Raw genomic sequence first — 19069 nt, 5'->3', positions numbered from 1 at the left:
TAAAAAATGTTAATGGGGGAAAAAAGTGCCTGAATGGCAAGAGGACCGTATTTGTCCACCTGATCTTGAAAACCAAGATATTTCAGATATAAGAGAAACCTAGACTTAGGTTTTGTTTGGTAATAAGTTTCTCAAGAGAGATTTTCCTTCATGGTACTACTCCCCTGCATCATCAACACTTGAAACAAAACTTGGAACATAAGCAAAAATTGAGAACCTAAGAACAGTAGTAGCCAGCAAGGACTACTGTACACTCAGAGATTCAAAACCAGTTGAGCAAGGTTAAAAAGCCCGTGAAAGCAGCAGGATGAATAAAACCAGACTCCTGGATCCATATGCTAACAGTTCATCTTGTTCCTCTTCAACCACAGACTCCCACAAAAGTAGTACAAAGCCTTAGCTTTGGGATATGAACAGCTAATGAACTCGATGAGCAAAATGTTTAGAACAGAGGAGCAGAATTTGAGCTAGGATTTAAACTTTAAACTCTGTTGTCAGGCTAAAGGAATGTTATATAAATTTACCTTGTTTTTTATTCAAAGTAAAATATTTTAAGCTGCGTATAATAACTTGCTCATCAGTTGCTCATATCCCACTGAAAACAACATTCTCAAAAATAAGTAAAAAAAATCCCAAAACTTCCCATCATTTTTTATATAAAGTAGATAGTGTTCAAGAAATATTTTAAACATGCCATACTATGTCAAAATAGAAAAAAAAATACAAAATGCAAGTCCTTTGAATTGATTTTCATACTAAATTTCCTATTTTTATTTTTTAAAAACCCTTATTTCCATTACAAGATTCATACTTATTACAGAAAATAGACACAGAAAGTATCTTTATAAGTACACTACCCAAAACAACTCCTAGTAGGTTCTTTTTTCTTTGCAAAGTATTTTGCTTTTTAACACAATCACTGTGCTTAAATGTCTCACCCAATTTCTTCTTCCCAATTAACAAAAAATCTTAAGAATGTTTAAATATTAGGCTCCATAAACATATCTTCTAACAGCTGGAGGCAGTCTCTTTAACTATTAACCTCTATTTGATATTATGTCATGTCGCTTCCAGCTACCTTCATAAACAACACTGAAACAAACATCTTTAGGTTGAATGCTTCTAACCTGTATGAAACTTACCCATTCCTCATTTGCATGCTTACATCGACCAACACTGTATTCTGATGAATTTGGCAGATAAGAAACATCTATTGTGCCGAGCGTCAGTGCAGATTCATCCATGTCACAAAAGGTAACTCCCAAATCATGTGCTATAAAAAATATACGCCATTTAAATTAATGACTAATACAGAGAGTAAAGACCAAAACTCAAAATTCTGACCTCAACATTATTTTGATCCATCACAGGATGTCAAATGAACTACTGGTGGATGTGTACCATGTTTAGTCAACGTGTAAAAGCAGACTTTGATGTATTTAAACTCAGCAACTCTGGTAGACCATTCTGATTTTTTTTTTAAATCAAAATGTGTAACTTTATATTTCCTGAGCAAAATAGCCACGAACGTGCAAGGGTAAATAACAGCTTATTTGAGGTAGGTGACAAAGAATTATTTCATTTGCATTAACAACTGGGAGGTTCCTGGGAGGAAGAAGGTATGTGTTTAATTAAGTAGAAGTTACATATATGTGCACAAAGAGATAATTTTTTAAAATTATGTGCTGGGAATTCCTGGTCATACATAATATGCAGTGTAAAAATGGTGAAGTCAAAGAGGGGACCTTTAGAGTTTCCCACTTAAAGTGAATTAAACTCTCAGATTTCTTGTGATACCTTAAGTGCAATGATATTTGCACTTTTAATACACGTACGAAGTTCTAAATCAAAACCATACCGTCTTGAAATATCTGATTTAAAAGTTTTCATCATTTTCAATAAGGCTTTTCGTACCCTAATGGAAAATGTTCATTAACAGTGATCTGTTAAAGAAAGCAGAGATTAACCTAAAATACAAAAACTCCCTAACATAATTCTCAAATTGCTTTAGCTTTTGACTACTTCTCACCCTGCCTTAAATTATTCCTTTAAAACTCTGAAAGGTCACGTCCGGGGTAACAGCGTTACTTCCCATATGGGTTTGCTGCGGTAACTACTATTCTCAGCACAACCATAGAGTACGTCCTTAACAAATTAACATGACATCAACCTAACCTAATAGGCCAGTTGAGACGATAGCAAAGCAATGCACCTGGCCTGAAAGCTCTTCACTATTATGAAATAAATCAGCTATCAGTTTCACAAGCAGAATGTAGCTACAACAGGGGGAGCTCCATTGCTGCCTGAGAAAAAGAAGTCGCTGCTGGCCCCAGCCATGGGAGTAGTGGAGGGAGAGTCCGATGCCAATAGGAAGTCACGGTTCGCTCCTCCCTCCCTACAGCGTTTATCCAAGGTCGAGAACTAAAACGAAATCTGGACGCGCCAGACTATTAGCTGAGTGGGAACCAACTTTTAAAGGAACAGAGATATGGGGATCAGCTCTTGGGCCAAACATCCACAAGTTCGAATCCCCCACTGCTGACCATCTGTGCTTTGAACAAGTTGGTTAACTTCTACGCCTTGGTTTCCCCATCTGGAACATGGGCATATTATGATAGATCTTACCTCCTGGGGTTGCTGGGAGGGCTGGACAGTGCCTATAACGCGCCTAACACAGCGTCTGGCACACGGCGTGCGCTCAGGCCAGTCACTGTTAAGTGTCATGGGACTGTCCCCAGCCCAAGCCCCAGCTGCCTGAAAGCCAATGCCCCCACGATGCCTTCAGGTGCGTCCGCTACTCAGTCCACAGGAACCTCCGTCCCGCCCAGGGGAACCCATGCCGCAGCCCGACCCCCATCCCCACGAGCCGGGCCCATTTCTCAGGGGGAGTCCTGCAGCTCCGGGGAGATGGACAACCTGCTGGCGTGGCGCCGGGTCCAGCGGAGAGGGCGACGACGCACCTGTCGCGGCGCTCTGGGCCCGAGCAGCGTCCCGCAGCCGCTCTCGCCCTCGCGGTCCGCACCTGCAGCTCCGCCAGCTCCGGCTTCCGCCCCTGCAGCTGCCGGCACTTCAAGTCTCCACCGGTGCCGCTGCAATGTCGCGTCCCGATGACGCAACCGGCGCCCGCCAGTGAGCGGAGCCTCGGCGAGTCCGCCGGCCCCGGGCTGGGCGCCGGAATGGTGGCGGGGGGGGCTGGCGAGGGGGCGCTCCCGAGCTCCGCGTGCGGATCGGCGTGGAACCCGTGCACGCCAGGGCCCGGTGGGGCCAAAAATGGAGAGTGAGTGCCTAATCGGTTACTCAGCCTCGGTGCTGAGTCACGTGCAGGTGTTGTGCGCGCGCACGCTGCGCGCTCGTGCACGCGCGCCTCGGGCTACATTGTGTCGATTCTGCCCATCTGGAAGTCTGTCCCGGCCTCAGGCTCTTTTGGGAAAGTTCGCTTGGGCTCTTTGGTTCCCGTGTGCATGTGTGGTCTGTCATAGGAGATTTGTAAGAATATGCCGAAATTGTTAGGGTTGGGGGAGGTGGGGATTGGGAGCGACCCTGTTGTGTAATTTCTGTAACAATGACTGAGTGCCTTGGAACAGAATGAGTTCAAAGAGAAACAAGGCTTGAAAGAGCCTGAGTCCAAATTTGCCTACCTTTAATTCTACATGGGGCACGAAGTTCTTTCACAATACTCGTCATGCCATTGACAAGGCCAGTGATTATCAAGAATATTAGTAATTTGGAATGCAAAGGATCACCTTTTACATGCACCTTAGCAACAAGCATTAAGTTTGAACCAGCACATGGGAATACAAAGATGATTAAGTCATAAACAAATGCTTATACCCCTGCCACCAGTCTTCATCAGCTCTGCACACATTAACCCTAACCCTCTCATGGAAACATAGCTTCCATGTCCTCCCATCGAAAACCATCCAGAGCTCTCACAGCCCAAATGCCCAAGCCTGGCACATAAGACCTCCTCTACTTTCCCCACTGTTCTCCAGTAGAAGCTCCTACTCCAACCTCTCTGGTTGTCCCTCGTCAAACCATGGGCTCCCATACTCCTAATTGTGCTCACCACGTTTTCCTAAATTCCATAGTTCCCTCCTGAACTAGGTCTCCAAGCCTACCTACCCTAATCTCTCCAGCCCTCAGTAATCACACCCTTCTGTGAAATCTCACAGATTTACTGCAGTGCCACACCTTGGGTCTTTATCAATGTATGTCATTCTTCCATAACGTTATGAACTCATCATCAATGTCAGTGACTTGTCTCAGTCTCTTAGCTAATACAATAGCACTGTTGTAATAAACAATAAATATTGCTGAAACTGAGGAGCAGGAAGGAAAACAAGAATTCCTTTTCTTGAACTTTCTACATCTAAGTCCATCTCAAAATGCAGAGGTGGCCTTTTAAAACAATCCAAAACTGCAGAAGTAGCTATTCATATGGGGGGAAAAAAAGACTGAGCTGGTTTGAAGTTGAAGCCTGCCTCTATTCTACCCCACACAGACCTTAACTCTGAGTTAAGCACTGAGTACTCAAAGACTGTGTTGACAAGAATGCAATGAATTCTAATCCCCCAACATCATGACATTTTGTGTATAGATTACTGGTCCTTAACGAAAAAGAAAAAAAAGGGGGGGGGGGGGCGGGGGACAAAGGAAAGTCTCAGAGCTTGAAGTCACAGCTAAAGAAAAAGTGATGAGAAATGATGTAGAGAGAGTACTGCAGGAATGCAAATGGAAGGCAGAGGGAAAAATCAGATTATCTTACACAGACCTTATTTGTAGGCAACTCTTCTGTAACACACATTGCACAAGGATGTACTGTACTTGCAGGAGATGCGGATTGCTGTGCAAGATGTTTCAGGTTACCTAATGGGAACTGTTTTGGAAACAGTTGACACAGCAATCTGTTTTATCAACAGAATAACGATCATTTATAGTAATCCAGTCTAGCCAGCCGAGATGGAACAGCATTGACTGAATTTACTCTCTTACTAAAACAAGTAAATAAAGTAAATAAATAGGCAGAAATGCAACAGTGGTGCATAAGGGAGAGCAGATGAATGAGGTGAGCACTCTGATTGCCTCTGCTTACCGCCTGAGAGAGTGGCCAGGAAGCAGTGCAGAGAATCAAGGAAGAGCTAAACAGACACCTGAGTTGAGGAAATAGAACTGGGAGACTGGGAAAGGCAAAACAGTGGGAGCTGGGGGTTGGGTGCCGGAGAGAAGAGAACTATAGAGTGAAAGGAGCTCTGGAGACCTACAGAAGGCCTTGTTCATCTTCAGCTGATTAAGTGTGTGAGTGTGAGGAAGCCACCCGTGGCCAGGGGAAAAGCCACCCAGACAGAGGGCGAGAACAATCACCAAAGCTTGCACAGCGCAAGGAATAGTTCTGTTCCCACAAATCAGAGTGGAAAGATACCCAATGATTATATAGGACCAGGAATAGGACCCGATCTTGGCACTCAGATCAGAAACCTCATAATTCATGATTCAATAGGTCTTGTCTTAGTAGTGGGGTAAAAATGATCATAGAGTAAATACTGTTCTGGTCCTACCAAAGAAATCTTAAAAGCCAGAACCAAAAGAATCAAACCATTTCCAAGAACAAAGTGTCCCCAAACCAGTACAACAGCATTATAGAAAATCAGAAATATCCAGCACCCAACAAGATAAAATTCACAAAATTCTGGCATCCAATCAAAAATGATCAGGCATACAAAACAAAACAAAAAACAAAACAAAACAAAACAAAAAAACACGTAGGGAAAAATAGTCCATATAAGGAGAAAAATCAATCAATTGAAAGGGTAAAGGAGGGGCACCTGGGTGGTTCAGTTGGTTAAGCATCTGCCTTCAGCTCAGGTCATGACCCTGGAGTCCTGGGATTGATCCCCCTCATCACATCAGGTTCCCTGCTCAGTGGGATATCTGCTTATCTCTCTCCCTTTGTAGTTTGCCCCACTCATGCTCTCTCCCTGTCTTTCAAATAAATAAATAAAAATTTTCTTTGGGGCTCCTGCGTGGCTCAGTGGGTTAAGCCTCTGCCTTCAGCTCAGATCATGATCTCAGAGTCCTGGGGTTGAGCCCCACACCAGGCTCTCTGCTCTCTGCCTGCCTCTCTGCCTACTTGTGATCTCTGTTTGTCAAATAAATAAATAAATAAATAGACCTCTAAAAAAACCTTTTTTTCTTTAAAAAAAGGAGCAGGAAGAAAAACAAGAATTCCTTTTCTTGAACTTTTTACTTCTAAGTCCATCTCAAAATGCAGAGGTGGCCTTTTAAAACAATCCAAACTTGAAAGAGTCACAGAAATTATAGAATTAGTAAACTAGGACATTTAAAAAAATTGTAACTATATTCTATATGGCCAAAGAAATAGAGATATGGGAAATCTTTAAAAAGACCCAAAGCAAATACCTAGAAATCATAAAAACATTGTCTGAGATATTTAACACACACATCCCTACACTTCTGTGGGACTAATAGCGGATTAACATTACTGGGTCTCACAGGCCCTTTACCCTATAAAGATTAGAGGATAATGAATCAAAACAGAAGCCCAGGTCCTGGGACCTGGCCAACCTGGAAGGAGAAGGCGGCGGGGGGGGGGGGGGGGTGTTAAAGAACCTGAAAACTCTGCAATAGAAACTATCCAAAGTGAAATACAGAGGAATAAAAAGCCTGAATATACAGAGTATCAGTGAGCTTAACATACACATAACTAGAGTCCCTGAAGGACAGGAGAAATATGGGAATGAGGAGGGGCCAGGGGAGACAGAAAAAAATAGTTGAAGAAATAGTAGCTGAAAACTTCCCAAATTTGATAAAAACTATAAACTCACAAATCCAAGAAGCCCAACTATAAAGAAAGTTATACCAAGGAACATCACAATTAAATTGCTTAAAACCAGTGGTAAATTGAAAATCTTAAAATCATAGAGAAAAAAAAATCACTATACAAAGGAGCAAAGATAAAATGAGGACAGATTTCTTATCAGAAATTTGCAAACAGGAAATCAGGGAAGTGGCATCTTTAAAGTATTCAAAGAGGGCATCTGGGTGGCTCAGTCAGTTAAGCAGCTGCTTTGGGCTCAGGTTAAAGATCCAGGGGTCCTGGGGTTGGCTGCTCAGCCAGGACCTCCTACAGGATGGGCTACCTGACAGGACTCAACCCCCCACACCTCTACAGCCAAGAAGGAAATCCTGCAGGAACTAGGCAGAGTTCCAGACTTTCTTTCAGCCATCAGCTGTGCCTCAGGGCAGGGCACTATTTCCAGAGAGCATCTGAGGCATAGGATCAGAGAACTAGTGGAGCAGGGTAATTAAGAAATTAGCTTGCAAGTTGATTTTTTTTTTTTTTTTACAACTATTAAGTTCATGGTTAAGAAATGGAAGTTACTTTTTCCCCTTTTCCCAAGGCATCCAGCCAGACTCTTGGGTTCAAATCTCAAGATTCCCCAAGCCCTTAAGGGAGGCTGATTGCAAGTATCTGCCTTTTTGTTACTGAAAGTCAAAAAATGATAAACTATTGATCAGGTTGTTCACCAAGAAGACAAACCCTGAATGAGCCTTTTGTTTTTCCTGTGGAATCCTGTGAGTTGTGTAAGAAGACACAATCCTGTGGGTTGTGCAAGAAGATCTTGTCTGAGAAGCAGGCAGGGACCCACATGGCCCAAGCACTGAGAAGGGGCTAAGCGTTGAGGGAGCTGGTTCTGGATTCCACTCGAGAGTGCCTCATGCAGGGCCAGTGGAGGTGGTCAGTCTGCAGAAGGAGGGTGACCATGGGAGGACTCAGAGGACCAGAAGGCTAGAGTCTTGGGAGCCTCAGTGAAGATCCCAGTGGCCAATTGTGTTGTGGAGGGAATGGGGCCCACATACCATGCAGGGCCTGGGCAAGCAACAGTGGCGAAGGAAACTGGCTGACAGGCGTTCTGCACAACACAGGTGCCCATAAGGGAGAAGAGGCAAATCCCAAGAATGATCACTATTGGACTTCCATGGACCTTGACATGCACTTACTTTGATATCCATTCTTTCCTAACATACTGACTGAGAGCCCCTTTGGGGCCCATCTTTTTAGCACCTGAGGATACAAGATGGCGATATGGGGATGTCACACGGATCTGCCCCGGTGGTGTTAAGAGTCTGATGGCCTCTGGCAGGTCAGGAGGGAGACATGCTATGGAAAAGTACAGTGAAGTTCCAAACAGCCTCTGTCACAGAGGACAACAGAGGTAACCAGCATTAGAGAAGGCGGTCAGGGAGGGCCTCTCTAAGGAAGGAGCAGCCAAGCCAAGACTGTGGTGTGAGAAGGACCATGTCTGACAGGAGCTCACAGAAGACCTTTCCAACGAGCAGGAAGTCCACATGGCAAAACCCTGTGGGAGGATGGGGCTGGGAGACAGAAGTGAGCGGCGTGGACAGGGGGGGAATAAGTAGGAAAGTGGCAGAGGGAGGTGTTGGGAAGCCAGAGGGGCCAGGTAAAGCCGGGATTTTCAAGACCCCATAAGAAATCTCAAAAATTAAACATAACATTGTGACGTGTCAATAATGTCATGGAGGAATTCACAGGCCCTTTACTCTATAAATATTAGAGGAGGATGAATCAAAACAGAAGCCCAGGTCCTGGGACCTGGCCAACCTGGAAGGAGAAGGCAGTGACTCAGGAGCTATGATGTGGGCAAGGGCCTGCCTGGGGCCAACAGGCCACAGAGAATCTAGGTAAGAGGAAAGCAGGCGCACTTTGTAAGCTACCATTGGTTGAGCACTTCTAATGTGCCACGCAGTATTTTAAGTACTTTGGAGGCATTATCTGAAGCAATCCTCTGTATCAATCGTGGCACAACCTGGAAAACAAGCCAGGCCAGACCACTGAAAGTGTAATTTTCACACAGAATCCATCTTAGGAAGGTCTTGGAAGAGCTGAAAGAACAAAAGGGAACCCTGAGGCAGCCCAGAGATTAGCAACAACAGATCAGTACCCTAGGGCTGGAGCAACAAAGTAAAATATTGACAGAACCAGGAGCCAGAGCCACCTAAGCAACATCTAGGACCAAGGACCAAGGAGGGGGGGGGGGGGGGTTACCTAGGAGGACCCCAAAGGGTTAGGTCCCCCAACCCACAAGGCTGCCACAGCTGGAGATGCCACCTGAAAAGGGAGGGACCCCCTCCCTGGCTTCCCCCCTTTCTGCCTCCCTCCACCTGCAAGCCCCTCCTACGGGCTGAAACAAACTGCATAGAAGCCTAAGGAATGAGTTTGCAGGGACCACTCCCCTCCCGGACATAAAATAGAGCAGGAAAGGAGGGGAATGGATCTAAGAGCAAACAGAAAAAGAAGGGGCCCATCCTTCCCACAGCCCCATGAGCCAGGAACAATTATTACCCACATTTTTCAGATGGAGAAACTGAGGTATACGGAGAGGTTAAGTGACTCCAGGACCTGGTAGAACCACCATTTGAATTCAAATTTATCTGATTCTAGAGCACAAACACAAAACAAACATTTTCAACCAGCTTCGGTGGGGGCCTAGCAGTTAGGGTAGTCGAGTCCCAGGTCTGAAAAGCATATCTTTATGTTAAACCCCACTCCACAAAGATATTCAGATGGGGTTGGCATTAGAACTGAACTGTGAGTGAGGACATCAGTGGAAAACAACTCTGAATCCTTCTAGCAGAATGTCTGAGAATACTTCAAGGACTTTGGAGCCAGACACCCTGGATTCCAATCTTGGTTCTGCCATTTACCAGCTGCGTAACCCTGGGCAAGTTATTTAAGCTCTCTGAGCCTCAGTTCTCTCATTTTTAAAGTGGATTTGCTCATGTCCACTTCCTTATTGGGTTATTTTGAGATTAAATGGAATAATGTATGCAAGATAATTAACATAGCACCTGCTGCATGGTTAAGATTTACTAAATAGTAGCTATTACTATCATTGTCAGTAGGTCTCCTATTGCAGAGACTTTGGAAACAAAAGAGAGATCTTAATTCTTTGAGTTTAAACCCTGGCAAAGAATTTGTCCTAAAAATCTTTGGAACTCGTAGGAACTCTTAAGGTTACTTTGTTCTGGAAAAAAGTGTCTCTGTATCAGTCAAAATGGACTAAGTTATGATACAGTAACAAATGTCTCAGAGTCTTAAGACAACAAAGTTTATTTCTTGTGTATGCTACATGTAAAGGGCAGGTTATTATAGAAGCTCTGCTCACGAAGGTCACTGGGGAGGCTCCATGTTGACACATACTTCTTTATGTGCTGAGGTCAAGAGCAGAGAGTATAAAGCACCCACTGGCTCTTAATCCATACAGGGCTTGAGTTCCAATTTCATTAGCTGGAGCTCTGTATGAAGCAAGTAGGTGAGAAAATGTCATCCTACCATGTGTCCGAAACAAGATACCCAAACATTAACAAATAACTCTAATGATTATCAGAACAATCTCAGTGAACCTTCTGGTTGGGATGGATAAACCAAAATCCCCAATCTGGAATGAAGAGATTTGGGAGCTTTTAACAGGCCAGACCACCCTATATGACCTCATAAAAGCTTGCCTTTTTTGTGCTTTTGTTGTGTTTCTGAAGACAACTTGTAGTTTTGTTCCTAAAAACTGCTTTAGGTCACCTCTCTGAAAATCGCCCTCGGTTTCTGGAAGATATTGTCTTGGTGGTTTATGGAGTTGAGATGTTAGCTGGACATGAAGCCTCTTGTCTTCTGGAAGAGGGATCCTCATGTGGACTAGATGGTGAGTGCCCAGACTTACCCAGAGCCCTTCTGCTTTTATACTACCATCTGCATGACATCAGGTTGTCAGATCCTGATGACTTGCTGAGCAAGTTCAAGTTCTAGTGGAAGGGGCAAGGCCTTTCCTCGGCTTTCACAACCCCATGCTCTCCTGGACTTCCTTCTCCCTACCTGGGTGTTTTTTCCTTGGCAACGTTTGCTGACTCAAGGTCGTCCTTCATTCTTACTCCCTATTTTCTCAGCAGATCAGCAACTCAGGAGTCATTCTTAATTTCTTCCTAGATCCAATCCAACACCAACTTCCAGCAATGTAACCTTCTAAACAGCTTTCAACCCACCACCCATTTCCTCCTCTCCACCTGCACTATCCTAATGCAGGCCATTACCATCCTCCCTGGGAAACACAAAACTTCCTACCAAGGCTTCTCATGTCTGCTTCCCATGCAGACATCCCACACAGCAGCCAGAATGGACCTTTGAAAATGCAACACTGAGCATTTCAAACACTCCCATTTCTTTGCCTGATCCCCACTGCAAGTGATTAAAATCCGTTCTGCTGTTGTTGCAGTTTTTAGGACTTTTACGACAGAGACTTTTAGGAAAAGTCTCAGACCTGGCCTGCTAATCTTCCCACCCTCCTCTGCTCCCACTTGCTCTTTGTCTCTGACTTGGGCCACCCTGGTTTGTTTTCAGTCCTTCAGTAAGATGGCTCTGCCCTTCTCCTGCACATACGGCTTCGTCTGCTGGCAGTGGTCCCCACCACAAGCCCCTCTTTTCTCTACAATCCATGCCTCATAACACAGCTCAGTTCCCAGCTCCCTCACTGACCCCCAGACTAAGTCAGACCCCTTGTCAGATGCTTCTCCCACATGGGACTTATCACAATTTTAATTGAAGACTTGGCTGTAGAATTAGCCATTTAACATCTGCCTGTCCCTCTTAAATTCCATTCCCTTCTCAATTTCCTAGCACCCAACAGTGCGTTGAATGTCTAAGTACAAGATGTAATTACTTATTTAATAAAGGAGAGTGTGAGTGGCTATTACAGCTATTAATAGTTGTGGACAAGTATAACTTTGAGAACAGAAATATTCCAGGAGCAATAACGAACCAAAGAGTCTTAGGGGCTCAGGACTCTATGGGTCTTAGAGAAACATGTATTCAAGCTTGGTAGAGAGATAGGAAGCAGATTACCCATCCTCCCCCTTCCTGGGTCAGAGGAGAGGGAACAACATAAACACCAGGGTGAATAGGGGCCCAGGTCTCCAGTGGTGACCAGCCACACCAGGGGGGTGGTCTTCCATGGGTAAGGATCCGCAATGGAGAACAAGGCAAAGCAGAGGCTGAGAGGCAAACAGGTATGTGCCCAGGACACTTGAAGGGAGGAATTTGAAAATACTTGGAAGTTAGAAATGGCTGGAGAGAGACTTATTTCTACTTCCTCCTTAGAATCAGTTTTTGTCAAAAAGGAAAAAAGTTTTCATGAAGAGGACAAGGAGAAGCAAAACTACTTTGCATTTAAATTATTCATTTTCTAATGAGAGAAAAGTAAGCTAGAACTTCACTTATTAAATCTAATCAGGAAGATCCACAAAGTTTAACTAAATCTCCAGTTAGAATATTTTTAAAAGACATCTAGTTTTATTACTTGTGGGGACACAGAAGCTCCAAGATTTTCTTTTAGAAAATGTTGGGTGTTCCGAACGTACCCCTTATAACCATCTTTAGCTTTTTACTTACACATTTCCTAAAATAAAAGGTTTCCAAAGAGTGTTATCAACAGTTTCCAATTTTCTAAATTACCTGATAGAAAGCAAAACCTGAAAAAGCAAAATAATACAACTGGCTGTGATTTTTGCCAAATCTTTTCTGATGGTTGTCATCATATTATCCCATAGAATATTTGAGATGGATTACAAGGATGATCTCTGACATGAAAGTAAGATATTGTATGATAGGCTTTCCATAATCCTGAGTCACAGGGTACAATCCCCTCCTGTAGTCCCACTTGGTTATACCGCTGATTGCACAGGTCACTGAGGCTGACCCTTCACTGGGTGACGTACACCTCCCGCATTCCTCTTGTACATCCAGTTCTGCTTAGGAGATGGCAAAACAGTATTCCCCTTGATCAACTTATTTTATAGTTACTTTTTCCAAAAGCTGTCAGTTTTGGTCCAGGTTTCCAACCTAAATCACTGGCACACATACATAAATTTAGCATTCATCCATGAATTGTAGAATTCCTAGTAACCACTGTAGGTTATAGATGGGATTAAGTAAACCTTCATATCCACAATGTTGGTTTTCTCTAGGTTAATTATAAATGATGTTTTTAGAGGATAGTCCCTAAACTTCTAGGTCACCTGCTCATTAACTGTTGAAAAATATATCATGAATTATATCGAAAGCCCCATAAACTGATCCCCTCCTGGAATGAAGGAAATTGTAACCTCTCAGAGAGAAGGCTTAGTTAGCTTTAAGCTCTACAGTGTCATGGCATGCCTTAGGTACATGGCAGGAATTTTTGAATGGTGATAATAGTTACAGTAAAATTATCTACATACTCAGTAACCCCATTTTATAAACCACAGCGACGCTCTTAGACAAATTTTAATTATAAGAGTAGTCAGCTGGCTCTCCTCTGCACATGACCTGCAATCTCTTCTTATCCACAAAACTGGAGGACGCCCCTACAGGAATCCTATTATTAATTAGGCATGTGTTTGAAGATTACAACATGGCTACCATTCAGACATGTCCGAAATAGTAATTACTCTAGACATTAATTACAGATTGACAAGATACATTATCCAGGACTATGGAGGGTCCTGGAATGTTAAATGCAAACTCAATCTATGGTTTTAATCTCTCTGTGCCTCATTTCCCTTATCTGTACAGCAAGACTAGTCATAGTGTCTGCTTTGTAGGGTGGCTGTGAAGACTAAAAGTTAAAATATGGAAGATCCTGCTAGACAGCACCTGGTGAATAGTGGCCAATATATAATGTTCGCAATTATCTTAAGAGTTTCTGGGAAAATATCTAGTCTGGGAGGCTTCATAGGATCTAGGTTCATAATCAATCAGTGTGGTAGTTCAGAATCACGGGCTTCCCCAGCTCCAACCCCAACAACTTCCCTTTTCCACTTACACATTTGCACAGAGTTTTCCTTCGGTGACTATGCTATGGGGTTGTGTCACTAAAGTCTTAAAGACTCCACTTTTTAGAGTCAGGGGAACACTTTGAGAATCTGATGAAACTCTAGACCCTCTCCCGGGGGGGCGGGGGGGGGGGGGAAGGTACATATAGAAGTTCACATTTGATTTCAGGAGGTTCGTCACCCACTCTCCATGCCCCCTGCCCTGCCCAAGGTCATTCATGGATTCCAGATTAAGAATCAGTGTTTGAAAGCATGGGTCGGAAGACAGCCCCATTCGGACTCTTGTTCTTTGAACAATGTCTAAAGGCAAGATGAGACAGAAACACGTATTGGTACATTGTAAAGGAAGTCTAATTACTATCAGTCAGATAAGTACTTTCCAATAAAGGATTTTGGTGATGAGGAAGAGGATGAAGAAGGATGAAGAGGAAGAGTCTTCCAAAGCCAATAAAGGTAGGTAAACTAAAGGTAGATTTTTAATTTAAGGAAGCTAGGTTTGCAGCACAGCTTTGAACCTGGGAAACGCCACATGGCTATTATTATCAGCAACTCCAGAGGCATTTTGGGTAACTGATTGTATCTATGGCTCTGCTCTCTTTAAAACGCCCAGCAGGCAAAATATTATCACTGGGGCTCTTCACGCCTGTTCAGTGATTCAGACACAAAAGAAATGCTAATTATGGGAACTGAGCTGTGAATTCTGAGTGACCCTAGGGACAAAATGATTATCTGGTGGTCTTATATTGCTGGAAATTTTTTAGAGTGTTTTAAGATTACATTAACTGGTTTTCCCCTTAAGTGCTCTGCCTGGAGAGGCATTAAAGCCTCCTGATAAGAAAAATTTCAAAGAGGTAATGGCATCGGCCAATAGATCTTTGGGTGAGTCAGGGGTACTGTAAGGAGACGAGCCCAAGTGGGGCGACTGGGATCAGCCAGGGTGGTGGGATGGGCTTGCCACAACCAAAAGCTTCCCATTTGATGAGGACTCCCTAACCCCTTTCTGTCTCCGGTTTCTAACAGTGTCCCATGCCAGACACCAAAGAGGAAGAATAATATATTTACAACAAAGGTCAGAGAATGAGGCCAAGGACCTCATTTCTGCTCCATTATGGTCTCAGATTGCACCTCTGCTTCTCAAATCTTCTCAAGGCCCACAAGTGTCAGCATGCTCTTACCCCTGCTGACCTCCGCCATCCTCTTCTCCCCTACAGCCCTGGTCCCCAAGGCCATCCCTCTTCTTAAACCATCCTGAATCATCCCTGGCTCAGGGATTCCTTACTTGTTCCTGCTATCAGGAGCATTCTTTTTCTGGATCTGTACATGGCTGACTCATGCTTATGTGCAGGTCTTGTCTTGGCTAGCAACTTTGTGTTCCCTGCCTCGTCACTTTCTTCTGTGCCATCCTATTTTATTTTGTTTATAGCATTTATCACTATCTGATAATAATCTGTGATTCATTTTCTTTATGTTACCTCTCTTCCCCCATTAGAATGTAAGCTCTAGTAGAGCCCGGACCTTCTAAGTCAATCTCTGCCATGGCCAGGCCCCCCCACCCCACCCTCCTACCCTGCCCTCCCCCTCCCCCTGCCCCCCAACGCCAGTTTAGCCCACAGAAACCACTAGATAAACATTTATGGGCCAAACGAATGCTCAGGGATAACATTTGCTCTGTGCCAGACACAAATGCTTTTCTCACTGAATTCTCACACCACCCCTCCATGGTAGGTATTTATCAATTATCCCTATGGTACATATTAGGTTTTGGAGAGGTTCTGCCAGTGTTTCCAATGTTAAAACTAGCTTGTTACAAGCTAGCAAGTAACCAAGACCTGATTTGAACCTAGGCATGTTTGACTCCAACACTCATACTCTAAATCAGGAATCAGACACTCTTTCTATAAAGGGCCAGCTAGTAAATGCTTAAGGCTTTGGGGGCCATGTGGTCCCTGTCACAACTATGCAACTCACAATCCCATAGTAGCATGAGAACAGATATAGACAGTACATAAACAAAGGGATGTGGCTGTGTGCCAATAAAACTTTATTTGCAAAACAAATGGTTGGCAGGATTTGGCCCAGATCCCTCCTTTTTTTTTTTTTTTTTTTTAAGATTTTATTTATTTATTTGACAGACAGAGATCACAGGTAGGCAGAGAGGCAGCCAGAGAGAGAGGAAGGGAAGCAGGCTCCCTGCTGAGTAGAGAGCCTGATGCGGGGCTCGATCCCAGGACTCTGGGACCATGACCTGAGCCGAAGGCAGAGGCTTTCACCCACTGAGCCACCCAGGTGCCCCCAGATCCCTCGTTTAATTCATAATTTGATGATACGCTATGCCAGAAGGGGGTTAAACAAAAGAGGAGGGGAATAAAAGGCAAACATTAAAATATGTGCTCTGTGCCGCTGATAGTTCTTTCGATAAGAAAGATGGCCATTTTCAGGTAAGTTTTAACTTACATAGAAAAAGATAGAGTAAGAGATAGAGTTCTGATAGGAAATCGGACTCTACTAATTCAACCTCTTAACTGAACTATGACCATCATTTAAGAGTACAGTACAAACTAATTCAATTAAGTTATTCCATTTTTACCAAGGTTCCATTCACATGTAGTTATACCTGATTTTGCATCACATGAATTAGACGTGATGCCAGTGTCTGAACAGAACCACATAACCTCCCACTGCAAGCAAGCCCCCAAATGGTCAGTATTGAAGGACCAAGTGTAGAAAGCCCCTCTGTTAAAATTCTTCCTCTTTCAACAGTGAGACTAAAACCTTCAGTCTTTCCTTCTCAAGCAAGCTTACAGTTATTGGCAAGAGGTGAAAGATACGCTATGAATCACAGCTCGGAGCCAGGCCAGGGCAATCTCTTGTACTTTACTGGGAAGGGGAACACAATTTGTGCTCAGTTATATCATGGTCATTCATAGCAGCTCTTGAGACTGAATGTCCCCATTAAAGGAAAAGATCAGCCCACCAGTGCCTTGGGCCTGGGCGGGGAGGAAAGGGCTGACCTTTGAGAAGGTGGAGAAGCAGGGACAAAGGCCATAGTTCCTGTAGTGGTGGGCTCTACAGAAGGACAGGCTGGTGTGGCCGGGGAGTTTTAGGGGTGCTAAGCCTCCTCTCACACTCTGCTTTTCTCTCAGGCAACCCTAGGTCATCACAAACCCATTAGACAAATATTCATTCTCTCTTACCTAGAAAAAAGTTTCCCTCCGGGAACAGCACATAGTGCTTAAACCAACAGGCACATTTTCCCCAATCTGTATGTAATTTTCCAAACATGGGCTTTAAATAGTTGGGCAGGCCACAAAAATTCAAACTTTAGGTGGTCTCCTGGACCTTCTCCTAAGACCCTCTGTGCACGTTCTAGTAAAACCCAGTGTTAGCAAGAACACTGCTACATCAGTTTCACCAGGTCCCTGACTTTCCTATCTGATCAGGCTCGGCACCCTCCAGCAGCCTACAGGTCTTGCCTGACCACCCCGGCCTGTCTTCGGTGAAGAATCCGGTTAGGTCGGTTGAGTCAGAGTCCCCCTTACCCTTGCTGTTGCCGCTTAGTACTTTTCCATCTGCTGACCCCTCCCCCCTCCCTGCCAGTGCTGTATTTGGAGATAAGCCCAGTCTGTCCTACCCACTGTAAAAAGCCCCATCGTGATGGTCCCCATGCCTCTGGGGAGTCCTGAAGAGTCTGCCTGACCATGTTTACAGGTGTCAGTGAGTATTTCGTTTCTTTAACACAGGAAAGCAGCCCCAGCGTGGCAGAACCAGCATGTGAAGGAGAATCTAGAGATGCAAGACCTCCCCCAGCTCTGCCAGTAACCTGGGCGCTCTTCCCTTCGCTTCCCCTTCTGAGCCTGTTTTCTCATGAGCAATGGAACAAGTCAATCTCATATCTACGTTTTCAACCATCCAAATCCCTCTTTTTGTTGTCTAATACCTGTCCTAGTTATTATTGTTTATAGTTACTATTTAAGATGATATCTATTTTCAATCAAAGTGGATTTCTATTGAGCACTTAATATTTACCAGGACTGTACCGTATACTGTCCACATCTTCTAGCATTTCATTCTCACAACCTCCCTGTGAAAAGGGACCCCTGTGATTGCAGACTTCTCAGATACAACAGCTGAGGTTCCAAGTAATAACATAAACGTCCCAAGGTGAAACAGAGAGGAAGCGACAGAGCTGGGCTTTGAGCAGGAACCATTTTTTTTCCCCAAGAATTACACTGTCTGCATGTTCCCCAGAGCCCCTGGTCAGGATCTGACTGGAAAGGAAAATACAGATTCCAACTCCATTGCCCTGAAATCCTTATCACCGCACCATGATGCCTCTCGCCATGTCAGGCTACCAAACACCAACATGTTTTCCCTGGAGGAGATGGTGCGGGAGCTCCCACAGAAGACAATGCATGGTCTTTGCCCTCGAGACACTCAGAACCCATGCTAAAACCCATGGCCAAACCAATGGCCCCAGAGAGGCAGTGCTGATAATTCATAGAGCAGGAGCTCCCTCTTCCTTGGATCCTTATTGTCATCAGGCAAAGCAAACATGAAACAATGGCCTCTGCAAATCTTGGTGATTCTCCAGACTCTGAAGACTATTTTTCTTCCCTAGAGAGAGGCAACTCCTTCAAAAATGGACCAAGTTAATAATCTGGTGATAGAAGAGACTGCAGTGAGGGGGCTCTCCTTGAAACAAACAGTTGGAGATTTTTTTTAAGATTTTATTTATTTATCTGACAGACAGAGATCACTGGTAGGCAGAGAAGCAGGCAGAGAGAGAGAGGAGGAAGCAGGCTCCCTCCTCTGAACTGAAAGCCGAGTGCAGGGCTGAGAGCCCAATGCAGGGCTCGATCCCAGGACCCTGGGATCATGACCTAAGCCGAAGGCAGAGGCTTTAACCCACTGAGCCACCCAGGTGCCCCCCAGTTTGAGATTTTTAAAGAAGACATATCAGTACTGGACTGACTGGGGAGAGGGAAGGCAGCACGTGGTCGGTGAAGGGTAGATGTCTAGAGACGGCAGAGCAAGGCTGATAAAGTTAATGTTTTGTGCAGATCTGATTCTCTAAGGGGTGGGTAAGAAAGGAGAATGAATTTAATTATTGGATGTCTACTATGATCTAAGGTCCTTTATATACACTAAGCATTAGGTCCTGACAACCGTGTGT

The 19069-nt window shown here is 44.2% G+C and overlaps 1 protein-coding gene across 6 annotated transcripts in view; it reads right to left on the bottom strand.

The window, feature by feature from the left end:
- GPAM (glycerol-3-phosphate acyltransferase, mitochondrial) overlaps positions 1–19069 on the bottom strand; it is a 102962-nt gene that overhangs the window by 30581 nt on the left and 53312 nt on the right. For 3 of the 6 annotated variants that reach the window (XM_059173216.1, XM_059173212.1, XM_059173213.1), the window contains exon 2: positions 1143–1273. In XM_059173216.1, coding sequence (XP_059029199.1) covers positions 1143–1244 — 102 coding nt within the window. In that variant the 5' untranslated portion in view covers positions 1245–1273. Of the gene's footprint in view, positions 1–1142; positions 1274–2625; positions 2796–2916; positions 3293–19069 lie in introns of those variants that run through there. The other 3 variants (XM_059173211.1, XM_059173210.1, XM_059173214.1) reach the window with 3 other exon arrangements.

This window comes from Mustela lutreola, chromosome 4, assembly GCF_030435805.1.
Source record: "Mustela lutreola isolate mMusLut2 chromosome 4, mMusLut2.pri, whole genome shotgun sequence".
NCBI lineage: Eukaryota > Metazoa > Chordata > Mammalia > Carnivora > Mustelidae > Mustela > Mustela lutreola.
This window is presented reverse-complemented; position numbering and strand designations above follow the sequence as displayed.